A 12577-nucleotide genomic window follows, 5' to 3' on the forward strand; every position below is an offset into this window, starting at 1 on the left:
GAAACTGGAAGGTAAAGCTTTGGGCCTACTTTTAAAGGTAAAGGGTCTAACATCAATGTCATCATTCTAATTGAAATGGTTATTTAAAAAAAAAAAAAGTCTCACCAGTTCTTCGTAACTTCTACAATGCTCATTTCCTTGCCAATCCAACCTTTTAGGAAGCAACTAAATTGAGGTGGGGAAAAAAAAAAAAAAAGAAAAGTGAGTGGTTAAAGGGGAAGGAGGGATAGATCCAACATCCAAACAATGTGTGCTGAGGGGAAGAAGTTGAGACAGTAGAGCGTTCTTCAAGAAGAAACTTGAATGACTTGTAAAGTAAGGGAAACTCTTGACTACAGCAAGAGAGACTATTTCATCAGAGCCCACACAGACCTGGTGCTGCTCCATCTCCTGCACCAGCACCTGCAGAGAAAAGGGGAAAAATAGAGTTACGGACGAACGAGCCTCCGGCTTCTCAAGCGGCGGCTGCCGCAGAAGGGCTGGGGAGGGGGAGGGGGACACCGGCTGTTCACACCTCCCCTTCATCCTCCGTGCGGCAGCGAAGGGCCGAGGGCTCTGTGCGCCCAGGTGAGTGTGCGGCGCCCCGGTACTCACCTTCAGCGCCCTCCGGCAGGGCCCGGTGGTCAGGAACCGAGCTATGAGGAAGTAGAGCTCTGCAAGAGACACAGGGAGAGACGGGGGATGAGTCCGGGGCTGGCCGGGAGCCCCCGGGGGGACTGTAATTGATAATCACGGTCAGGAAGATGGCGGCAGGGAGCGGCGGCGGCACCGGCGGTAGCTCTCGCCCTGGCCCGCGGCCGCTGGCGCCCCGGCGGTGTTACCTGATTCAATGAGCGGCAGGGACACGCCGCCGCCGGAGTTGGAAGAGGCCGGGGGCTCGGCCATGGCGGGCCCGGCCCGGCGGCTGCCGGCCGCTCGCTCGCTCGGCGCAGTCGCTGCTGGCGGCGGCCGTGGCGGCCCCGGCAGGGATTAAGGCTCAGGCAGCGCCAGGCGCGGGCAGGGCCCGGCTCGGCATAGCCCTGTCAGCGCCACCCCTCCCCCACCGCCAACCGCCAGCCAACCGCCCCCCTCCCCTCTCCTCCGCGCGCGGGAGCGAGCCGCCCCCGCCCCCCGCCGGACGCCTCGCTCGCGCTCGCGCTCGCGCTCCGGCTCCCCTCCCCCCCGCGCTGCCGCTAGCGCAGCCTCGGCGGCGCCGCCGCCATCGCCGCCGCCCCGCCGGCCACGGTGCCGCCGCTGCCACCTGCGCCGGGCACGTCCGGGGGAGGGCGGGGGGAAAAAGTAGTCCCCGTCCCGCGCTCCCGGGGACTGGCGCGAGGCAGGGCGGGGTGGGGGGCGGGTGCGCGTGTGGCCGCGGAAAACGTGCGGGGACGGCGGCGGGGCAGGCGGCGGGGGGCGGCGGGGAGCAGAGAAGGTGCCCGGTGGGGGAACGGCAGGCCCTGCCGCGGAAGGATTGCGCGAGGCCGGAGGGTGGTGACGCAGCCCCGGGGGGCGGGGCCGCGCCGAGGTGGGGCGGGGCCGCGCGGCGCGCTCGGGTGCGCGCGGAGCGGCCGTTGGGTGGCCGTTGAGGGCCGGGAGCGTGCGGGCCCCACAGCTGCCGCCGGGCGCCCCCGGGGGCCTCGGGGCCGGGCCAGGCCGAGGCCTAGCGGGGACAAGCCGCGGCCCGCAGCGAGGCGCCGAGAGCGGGCGGTGACGGAGCCGTGGAGCTGGGCCGTGTGCCCGGCCCGTCGCCCTGCGCGCTCCCCGAGCCGCCGAGGGCCGGGAGCAGCCGTGTGCCTCCCGCGTCGGCGGAGCTCGGGAGCGGCTGGGGCGGCAGCGCAGCCGCCACACGGCCGGGTAACCGCAGTTTGGCTCCCGTTCGCCGCTTGAGGTGGCTCGTCTAGCTCCGCTGCCGGGCCTCCCGTGCCGCCGCGGCTCCGCGGGTGCGGTGCTCGGGGGCACCTCGCCGCCCCGCACCTCGGCGTCGGGAGCGGCGGTCCCCAGCCCTCTCGAGGAAAGCGTCACTGCGTCGCCATCACCTTTCCGAAGCCAGCGCCCTTGCCCCACGATGACCCTCAGCAGACGGGTGCCAGCGCCACCTCCACCCCACCCGGCTCCGCGAGCCTGTTCGTGGGGCATTTCACTTTTCTTCCTTCTTACAGTTGTTCCTCACCTCTGTCCAGCATGAATTCCAATGTAAATTTAGCAATGGCTAGGACTGTATTTTAAATCTGAGCTGTTCCTTTCTTTTTCTATTCCCCACCCATGGTGGCTTGGTATGCATTTTTAGAACCTTTGAAGTCAAACATTTTTACATATCATTATAGAAGCATGCGTGCATTTTGTTAGTCTCACTACCTCAGATGTGCTTTTCAGCTTCTGACAAAGAGCTTCTGTACACCTGAGGTGCAGGGCCAACAGCAGCAGTTTCCCCAGACTGCTGCCCGTGTCCTGCCTTCAACACCTCCTGCTGAGTCAGTGCTCCTCTGTCACAATTCAGGTACAAGAAAAAAATACTGGTATCCTTTCCATTACAAACCTGACTTTAAAAAAGGAAGAAGAAAAAAAAAATCCATGGTTTTCTGCTTCCTGTATTGTTGCAAGCTTCAGCCACGCTCTGGAAGGCTACCTGTGTTCCTCTAGATTTCATTGACAAATCAGTACTAATTAGCCAAACTTGGATGCACTCCAGCATCCTGGCTGTGTTAAGTGTTTTAAAGAGCTGTGATCCAGTTGATACTAGAACATGAATTCCCAAATGGTGCAGCATGAACATGTACGAAACAGTCTCCTCTTAACCAGAATGACTAGTAACAGCATGCAAACATGATTAACTTCAGAGAAGCATGTTTTCTTCTCTTCACGTTTTGAAACGGATAGCTCTCCATTACGTATGTTATTCTGTAGTGCTGTATGCACACCTGCATTACCTGTCACTCCATCCCCTAGCTGCACACAGCAAATATATCTGGTTTTGTACAAGAAAGAATGCTTTTTCTGAAGCATGCTCATGGACATTCTTGTCAGACAAATGTAACACCTTCCACTAATTCTGTAGGCAGAATTAACATCTAGTACCAGTATGCACAATTCCTCATTCCCTGTAGCCAAACTGGGGGGGGGGGGGGGGGGGCGTATGTGTGTGTGTCTGTGTGTTACGGTTCTATGTTGGCATTTCACGCTATGCAGAGAAGGGCAACTGTATCTGTGTACTGCAGAATCAATTAAAATTCTTCGTTGATTCACCTACTTATTTGCTAGGCATACTTCATATAATTAGGAAAGCCCATTTCACTCTGTATCGCATCAAGCAGGCCACGCTGCTCAAAACAGATCTAGGGATCCCGTGCTCTTGATGGAACTACCTATGTTGTTTCCATCTTCCAGCATGAAAATTCCTCTATCCCACAAGCGAAGCCATCACTGATTTATCTGTGCCGAGTCCTTTCACTTCCGTAATAAAGTAAATAACACTGTCCCCTAGAGTTAGGGAGCAGTTACAGTAAATCAAAGAGTGGATAGCAAATGTTAGAGAGATGCTGAAAGTAATCAACAGGATCTCAACATCAGAAACTCATCACATGAAAAGTGGGCATTCGGTAAAAGGAAGTAAGAGGTTATTTCGGGGTATTTACCTGCAAGTTTGAGTCATTTAACTGGTGTTTTTGACTTGCTAAAAACAGAAAGTAGAGAATGTCATGTAGCTATGCCACGCTACTACTAAATTAAATCAACAAATACTGTAACCGGAGTGAGAGGTGGGAGGCAGGAGAGTTAGGAAGTGGCATAGATTTACAGTTTTGGAATATCCAGGAACTTGTAGCCAAAGCCACAGGTGTGCTCTGCAGGGAACACAGCTGCGGTGGAAATGGACCAGAAGCGTATTGTGGTCCAGTGTTGGGAGGGCATCATACATATAAGCTAAAGAAGATTTAAACATTGCTTAAATACTGAAGAGGTAAAAATGGTAAAATCCTTTCTCAAATGAAAGCATTGTTTAAGAAAGTAAGTTACAGATGAAACTAAAGTGGTTGCTTTTTTTTAGAAATAACGGACAATTTTAAACAGACACCAAAAATGTACAGAAAGCAGATACTTGCAGGTGTTACTTAAGAACCTACGTTCTCAGTTAAGGGGGGAAAAAAAATCTAAGGAACAAACATTACATTTTGATCTTGACTCCTCCCAAGACAAGGTTGGCAGTTGTCTGACTGGCACCAAACAGACTGTTAAGATAAAACCATGCTACTCCCTGCTGCAGTTCAGCAAAATAATGTGAAATGGGGGGGAACCCAAAAAACAAACCTACAACCAAAACCACCCTGTACTCTGTGGAAGAACTGAAGTAATGCTGTACTAGATTTTACTTTTTATTTTAGGGTTAAGTAATATATACACTAAATATGCCCCCTTCTGATGAAAGGCTGTTAAATCTTCCAAGACTGATTTAATTTTCCTCAAATACAGCAAGGAAGAATCAGGGCAGTTTTGTACTGCATGAATTAGCTCTCAGCACACGTACATTTTATTTTAATGCTCTTGTCAACCTGCAGCCTTATTTAGGGGCTACTCATTTAGGCTATTGCTAACAGCATGGTAAAGTCATCTAACAGCTCATCAGCACCAAATGGGAAGTTTACTCGCACTTCCCTCCTTGCCCAGGCTGTTCCATAGCTCATCCTCTACAGGTTCCATTACATAAACTCTGCTGCCAGGGGAAGTTCGCAGTCTAGGTTCATTTTCCCCCAAACATCTGAAGCTTTACTACTTTTAAGACAGTATTTGGGGAAATTCCACCACTGTTTCAACACAACACCACCATCTGATCAGTTAACAATCAAGAGGACTGCTCTGTGCATCTTTGTTAAAGCAGTTAGTTACACAAGATTGCATATGCAAACTCCTAGAGGCGGAACAGATGAAAACATCTGATGCTTACTGATCACTGAGTTTTGTAACAGAACCAGCGCCAGGCTATCAGCTTTCAAACTGGAAGTCCAGATTTAGACTGCAACTACAGCATTCTACTGGCTACTCACTGCCTACATTACCACCTATTTACTGAAAAGTACATTTTTAACAACATTAAGAACATGGTTAAGACTCTGAAACTATGCCACTTAGACTGTGAGTTGCCATAGTCAATGCAGGAGCTACAGAAACATCCTTTCATAATCAAGATTTATTTGGCTTTTGTTTGGTGATCACAGACACTATGAACAATTTTACAATTGGTTTTATTCACATAGTTTTTTAAATCTAAAAACTGTAATTCTGTGTTTTTTCTAGGAAAATTTCATATGGTTTTTGTTTGATCTTTGTAGACAAGCTGTCCTTTAAAACTGAATGTGAAGTTCCATAACAAGTTACATCTGCCAAGCAAAAATTTTTACTTAAGTCAGTACTTGAAGATACAAGTTTCCCATCTTTCTCATCACAGCTACAAATATGTTGGAAAAAAATAAAGCTGCAACTACCAAAAATAACTTTGTCACAGATATACGTCACTGAGCATGGAATCCAATAGGGAGCAGTTTTATTAGATAAGCAATTCTACTGATAGTACAACCATAAAGATAAGTAACTAAAATGTTAAGACATTCTCAACCTACTGTTATGAATTCCAAAGTCTGATCTGTGTTATGCTTCATTTAACAGGATAGAAAAACTGTCCCTCTCAGTCTATGGAAGGTGAAGCCTCATCAAGGTTTCAGAGCCCTCTCCTTAATGTAACATGCCATTAATTTCTGGTTTCATAGAAAACAGACAACCAGTACATGATTTTACCACTTAAAAAAAGCATTTACACTTATCTAAATATGTAAAAAAATGGGTTGAGTTGGGATTCTCTTTTTTAAAAATGTGTTTTCTAGAACTACTAAAAAACTTGCATTTACAAAATAGTTGATAAAAATATTCCTCTGAATTGTACAAGAAGAAAGGTATAAGGACCACCAATTAAAGACTTGGTACCAGATGTTACTCAGACTTAGCTTCTTTCTCTACTGCTGCATCAGATGCTGGGGTCTGAAAAGACAAAAAACAGAACACTTCAATGCAGAAAGTTCCTAAGTGATTCAGCCTCTTAGTCTGTAGTATTTTTAATGCACAAGTTAGCTAACCTGACATACAGAACAACCACGGCTTCTTTCTACATACCACTCTTTACAGTCTTAATAAACTGGTGTCGTGATCTGCTTATCTCTCTTGGCTAATGACCTACTAAAAAGCAGCTGTCTTGCAAAGGCTTCTGTCTCCTCAGATACATCAGCATAAATTTTGGAATGCTGCTGTTGTTACTACTCAATACACACTGCAAAGGATTTTTTTTTTTTTTTTTAAAGAACAAAGCCCATTTCATTATTTCCTGCCTTTATGAGAGGAAAAGGGGGCTTTTTAACTTACTAAGCTAAAATACCTGCACATAGGGTGTTTAGAAAAGACTCTATAGAGTTCATGCATTTAAATTTCAGTACAGCACTGTTAACATATTCTCAAATCTTACCATGTTTTGAAGTAACTAAGAAACACAGTACTGCATTAAATTAATCTTGTAAAAATACATTCAGTGAAACTGAACTGTAGCAGCAGAGTATATTGTTTTCAAGTCAAGTCTCTATATGCTGTACCTCAACTTCAGAACAAGCTCATACAAACTTGATTAAAATTACAACTCCATTTAGATCGGAAAACTCACTGGATTTGCAATGTAGGTTAAAAAATGGAATGTAACATGTATTAACAGAAAAATTGTACTTAATTATTCTGATGTTTTGCAGCACCACCAGCAGAACAGATTATTCAATCTCAGTAGTACACAAATGGGAACCCTAACACCCGTTCAGTCTTCACTGCGACCTGGGGGAAGCCTTTGAAGGACAAAGTACGGAAGCCATTGCCATTCGCAGGCCTTGGTCTCTGTGAGCGTCACTAGAAGTCATCACCTTTCACCAGACTCTGGATCAACAGCAGCATCGCTTACACTGTTGTCCTGATTGAAAACAGTATGTCCAACAAGACAGACTATACCCCTGCCTCTCCTGGACTTGGGCATTCTATTAAGCCTGTCATTTTGGTGTGACCAACATGAGACCAGCATGAAGATGTGCCCCAGAAGTCATGATCCATTCCTTGCAAATGTAACTCATCTCTGCACTACTGTACTGAACAGACCCCAGCTGAGAAATATTGCCAAATTAAACTTTTGCTGGTATTGCTGAAATACTACATGCACAAACTAAGACCAAATAATGTGTCAGTAATACAGAGCCAGACCTACATAGAAAGTGAAGCCAACTAAGAGATTCTTAGCTATAGCACAACTTTTTCACAAAGGTCACCCTGTAAGCTTGCATGAGAACTGTTACCAAAGTAAACTGTCTTGTACACTAAAGTACTGTCTTCTACCTTCCTTGCCCACCAAATGCATCATCTATCTAAAAAACAAATACTCTTTTCCTCCACTTGAAGATCTATATGCACACTGATAGATCAGTGTGATAGAATTCAGATACTTTTTTTTGTAGAAAAATAACTTTTCAATGCAACAACCAGAGAGGAAGCATGAATCACGTATTTACATTTTTTTTAAAAAAAATCACCTCCCATCTGATCAGCAAACTCCACTGAACTAATTAAAATGAGCTAGGCATTCAATATTGCGGAAACCTGAGACCAATTCTAGGCCTGCTACCACATGAAAAGATGTGTTTCATCCAGTTGTTAATAGCTGCCCTAGTAAGAAGCTCTGCTTCAACCTGCAGATCCTGTCCTAAATTTAAAATTATGTCCACATTCCATAAAAACTATACAGCGTGGAGGGTATTTTAAGTTAGATGATCAGTGACTCCAAAAATTTCAGCAACCTGGACATTTTAACGCAGTATTACAGCCGAGACTGATGGGGCATATTCCTTTCTTCAGCAACAACTATTAGTTCTTGCACTTTCTCTTCCTATCCTGCACTAACCTGTCCCTTCTACCAGCACTGTCTGTACCTACAACTCCTATAAATGTTATCTCAACTTTGGTTAAATCATTTCAACTTTTGGTTTTCAGTGAAAACTATTTCCAGTCCCACAAAAATGAATACTGCATTTGACAAAAAAAAAAATTGTAGCAAGAAGGAACCTCTCTTCCTGTAACAGCAAAGGCAGACTAAAACCCAATCAGACGAAACACACACACAAGCAGTATCCCCTCTGTACACTCTCTATGTATTATTTTGCCAAGACTTACCTGCGGGGAAAATAGCCCCTCTTTGGGCACATTATCCTGTATCGTAACTTTGGTAAAATTCTCACCTTTTTCCTTAATTTCAGGGACAGTTAACATATCACTGCAATTCTTTTTGGGGCAATTGGAATTTTCCAGGTGTATCTACTAACATGTCAACAGTACATCTTTCTTTTGGCAGAAATATTTTAAGAACTGCGTATGTTTCTGATAGATGTTTGGATATACCAGTGCAGTAAGTTATCCAGCTGCTTTGCACCAAAGAACAGAGACAACTTTACCTCCTCACTTTTAGCTTCCCCATTTTCAGCAGGCAAGTTGTCCTTTGTCTGTTCTTGGTTTGTCTCTTCTGTCTGTTTTCCTTTAGGCCCCTTTTTCCCCTTTGATTGAGCTTTCTTGTCCTCAGATTTATCCTACAATGAAATATATTTCCAGTAAGTAAATTCCTACAACATACTAGGTAAGCGTTTAAAGTAATAAAAACCACACAAAATTACAGACTTGCTAAACAGCAAGAGCTACTACCAACAACCAATGAGCCAATAAATAGGTAACTGCCAAAAAAGTTTTCTATACAATCACAGTTTCGGGTAGTCAGTAAGATGAGATAATCCAATCAGGATGAGATTAACTAGATTCCAGTGGCTAGACAGAGCCATTTGCAATATATGGTTTAACTTTGTGGCACATGAAATAATAGCAAAGCAGTCCCACTCTGTAAACACAAAGCACTTCGCTCTTTTTCCTCTTACATTGATAAGTGAGAATTTCAGTAACCTAACCTAAGTAACTGCCTCACCTACAAGTATTGTTTTCAGCACTCCTTTGTTAGGATCTCAGTCACATCCTCTGTACCAACATGACTGTTGTTAATTGGCAAGTATTTGTTCAAGAACTACTTTCATGTAGATCTATAATACATCCTCCCAAACATTCCTACAGCAACCAAACACTAGGAAAGTTTGCCTGTCCTCCAGATGATCCCCCTACTTACAAAGTATTTCTATCAGTTTAGAATCACATAAATGCGCTGGTTTGGACTCCATCTGTCAGACATTACTTCACGACACTAACAAAAGTTTTCAATAAATGAAACGGCAACAGTTTTTCCAGGCAGGTAAAATGGAAGTGGCAGAAGAACGTAATGCAAATGTATACCTCTAAGCAGAAGATCACTACACTTGCCTACCTTAAAATGTGTCTAATCTCATTAAAAATATCCTGTGCATTTTGTTAGTATGTTCTTCAAAATAGGTCCCAATTTGTTGTCTCTGACCTAAAATTCACTCCCAGAAATAAAGTTCTCATTTTTCCATATTTTCAGTACTGTAGAAATGTGTATCTTAGATTACTATTAGAAACCATTTGGTCAGAAGTACTCCATACTCTCTTCACTCCAAGCATTTTTCTTACAAAAACCCATGCAACTTCTTTAGTTCACATATGCAACATTTTAACAGCTATCTGAATATATTTCCAATTTTGATGAATGCTCACATAGAACACTGTCTTCGTGAAAATACGGTTTTGTCACCCAATCACAACCATTGAGCAGTTGTGTTTTACACCACTGCATACACTCAGTAAGCTACATTACATATATAAGAGATGCAGGGTTAAAAAAAAAAACAACAAAAAAACCCCCACAACCCAACACTGAAGCATCTTATGTCACGTAACTAAATCATCAATGTCCCTAAATGCAGAAAATATTTGAATTTCTAAATTAAAAGAAATGCTAAAAATACTATCTTTTTAGAAAAGGTAATATTGTAAATTCTCAGGAGCACAGGGAAAACAGCTGAAACATGCCCATGGGAAAAAGATCCTTTTAAAAAGTTTTAAAGTTTAAACTTGGTTATTATAAATTCAGGCTTTTACACATGCAGACTTCTGGGTTTTGATTATCAAAATGTATTTTTTCTTCCTTAATATTTATTTCAAAAAACCCCAAGTAACTCCATAGTGAGCAAACATCTCCCAACCAGAAAAAGAGACTGTAAGTAAAGTTTTAAAAAGTTACAAAGCTGATGCAAAGAACCATCTTTCAATGGATAAAATAAAGAAAAAATAATTTGAAAAGAAAATTAAAAATCTCATTTGGTATGTAACACTGAAATATTTCTGCAACCTGTTTAAAGAAGGTCCAGATAGCTAAAATGAGAAAGTACTAAAGCTGGAGAAGTAAAATGCAATCTGAACAGAAATGGTTTTTTGTATTTACAATGAGAGAGTTTCCAAGTGACAAAAATGAGTTTTAGAACAGAGGATCAAATATGAAATAAGTTATACATTTATTTAAGAAAATAATAATTCACATTACAGCAGCATTCTGGGGGGGCCTTATGCAAGGTGTTCTACTTGATGTTCTAAGATGACAACTGTCTGTGATGTACTTGGTTTATGTATTTCCCCATGTGTGAACTGTGGAAATGTTTCTTTCTAGACCAGTTATAGGCAGCAAGTCAGCATCATGTGTATCAGTCAGCATCAACTAGCAGCATTAAAAATTAGATGCACCACACAAAGACTGGAAAAAAAAGAGAATCAGAAGTAAAATTGGAAAGCTTCCCCAAATTCTTTAGGCTTACAATTTTGAGAATGGGAATTCCCTGATATTCAAACCGTTGGAATGAAGATGCATTACTGTTAAGTAACTGTTCAGTAGGATTAATAAAATGAAAACATTATAAAGTCTACAAAGCAGTTCTACATTAATGTATTTTACATGCTCATAATCTATAGTTTAAAAAAACCCCTTACAATCACAAAGGCACATTTAAAACCATATATACTGACAAGCCAACAGATAAACAGCCTCTTTTGCTTCTCCCATGAAAGAATTTTACACAATTATTGGCACTGTGAAGATTATACTGAAAAACTAATAGATCCTACTAAACCACACTTGCTTATACATACACACTGAGACCTGAAAGCTAGACTACATGAATGGAAACTGATCTTTTTCAGTGACTGCCTAAGTTATGCAAGGGGGGTGTGTGTGTGTGTATCCTAAAATACTGCTTAAGTTGCGAGTATATTTCATCCCCTTTTCTCACAGTGCTGCTTCGCCACTCAAGCAGTTCTGCCCGTTACTAACATCGACACGCACGGATCAGCGCCCACACTTCCAGGCAGCACTGCGAGCACCCAACAAGGATCTACCCAAACAGCCGCGACGTACCTGCAGATACCGGCAGAAGCATCTGAAAACGGTACTTCGGCTACACGAGCGTTCCCGCAAGGAACGGGTGAGGATGAGCAAAACCGCCGGGACGCCGCGCACCGACGGCGGGGGACGGGCCGGCACCAGCACCGGCCCGAGGAACCGACAGCTCCCCGCCCTCCCCGCTACCAGCGACTCTCACCTTTGCCGGCAGCTTTTTCGGTTTCGGCTCTGCTTTAGCAGGAGCAGGTTTCTGAGAAGAAAGAACAAGTTAAGGCCGAGATTCAGCCCTCAGTAACGCCCCTCGCGGTACCAGCAGGCACCGGCCCCCCGCCCGGCCCCGGCACTTACAGCGGACAGACGCGCCGATCGCCTCTTCGGCTACAGGCAAGGAAAGAGAGAAAGCAACGGCGGCGGTGAGGGGGCGGCCCGGGAGCGGGGTTCCCCCCCCCCCCCCCATGCCCGCCGCAGGCACCTACCTCCTCGGGGGCCTCCCCGTCGGCCACCGTCACCTGCCAACACAAACCGCGCGCGTCAGGCGGCGCAGGCGCCTCAGGCGGCGGCGGGGCGGGATGGCGGCCGGCACGTGACTCCGCCGCCCGCCCCTTCCCGCCGCCGCTTTCGGATTTCGAGTCCCGGAGAGCCGAGGCGCTCGGCGGGCCTCGCCGAACCTTCCAGACAGCGCCGCCGGCTGCCCGCGCCCGGCGCCGCGCCCCAGCGGCCCCCCCCGTCCCCGTCAGGGATAGGCGCGGGCTGACGACGCGAAGGCGCTGTCCCCCGTCAGCTACCGCCGGCGGCCGCCGCTCCTGTTCCCGCCGAGCCGCCGCCTCCCTCTGAGCGCCGTCCCCGCGCAGTCACACCGCCCCCCCCCCCCCCAAACCCGCCCGCCCCTGCACCGGTGGCGCGCGGCAGCCCGGGCAGCTCGGCTCTCCGTCGGCGGCTCCGCTCGCTCCCACCCGCTTCACCTTTCTCTTCGGCATGGCGAGACTGCGCGGCAGCGGCTCCTGGCCGCGACCCCCTGAGCTGCAGCGGCTCCCTGCCCGCTACTGCGCACGCTGGGTGCCTCACGGCGAGCCGCTGCGGCTGCCTGCGAGCCAGCCTCGCTGCGCAGGGAGACTGCCCCCCCCCATCCCAGCAGCGCCAGCGGCACCGCAACAGGATCCAGCCGGATTGGGGCGGGGGGGGGGGGCGACGGCG

At 46.5% G+C, this 12577-nt stretch overlaps 2 protein-coding genes across 5 annotated transcripts in view; both read right to left on the bottom strand.

The window, feature by feature from the left end:
• BRWD1 (bromodomain and WD repeat domain containing 1) overlaps nucleotides 1-1022 on the bottom strand; it is a 64417-nt gene extending 63395 nt beyond the window's left edge. For all 4 annotated transcript variants that reach the window (XR_008820227.1, XM_056328789.1, XM_056328788.1 and 1 more), the window contains exons 1-4: nucleotides 822-1022; nucleotides 595-653; nucleotides 373-402; nucleotides 106-165 (exon numbers count right to left, since the gene is read on the bottom strand). Coding sequence is in view for 3 of the 4 variants with exons in the window: in XM_056328789.1 (XP_056184764.1) it covers nucleotides 106-165; nucleotides 373-402; nucleotides 595-653; nucleotides 822-885 (213 nt within the window). In the remaining variant the exon portion in view is untranslated. The remainder of the gene's footprint in view (nucleotides 1-105; nucleotides 166-372; nucleotides 403-594; nucleotides 654-821) is intronic.
• Nucleotides 1023-5140: 4118 nt separating this feature from the next.
• HMGN1 (high mobility group nucleosome binding domain 1) lies at nucleotides 5141-12573 on the bottom strand. The gene is made up of 6 exons (XM_056328797.1): nucleotides 12346-12573; nucleotides 11860-11892; nucleotides 11732-11761; nucleotides 11583-11633; nucleotides 8493-8624; nucleotides 5141-6003 (listed from the first exon to the last, which is right to left on the bottom strand). Exons 1-6 carry the CDS (start codon nucleotides 12358-12360, stop codon nucleotides 5956-5958), a joined length of 309 nt encoding a protein of 102 aa, XP_056184772.1. The 5' UTR covers nucleotides 12361-12573; the 3' UTR covers nucleotides 5141-5955.
• Nucleotides 12574-12577: the final 4 nt, after the last annotated feature.

Source organism: Falco biarmicus, chromosome 2 (assembly GCF_023638135.1).
Source record: "Falco biarmicus isolate bFalBia1 chromosome 2, bFalBia1.pri, whole genome shotgun sequence".
Lineage (NCBI taxonomy): Eukaryota > Metazoa > Chordata > Aves > Falconiformes > Falconidae > Falco > Falco biarmicus.

What these genes read in the sequence shown, in the direction of transcription:
- HMGN1 (XM_056328797.1), bottom strand. An exon ending in ACGGGGAGGCCCCCGAGGAG is followed by an intron (nt 11,762 to 11,859) that starts GTAGGTGCCTGC and finishes CCTTGCCTGTAG; the next exon opens with CCGAAGAGGCGATCGGCGCG. An exon ending in GGGAAGCTAAAAGTGAGGAG is followed by an intron (nt 6,004 to 8,492) that starts GTAAAGTTGTCT and finishes TTGTCTTTTCAG; the next exon opens with ACCCCAGCATCTGATGCAGC.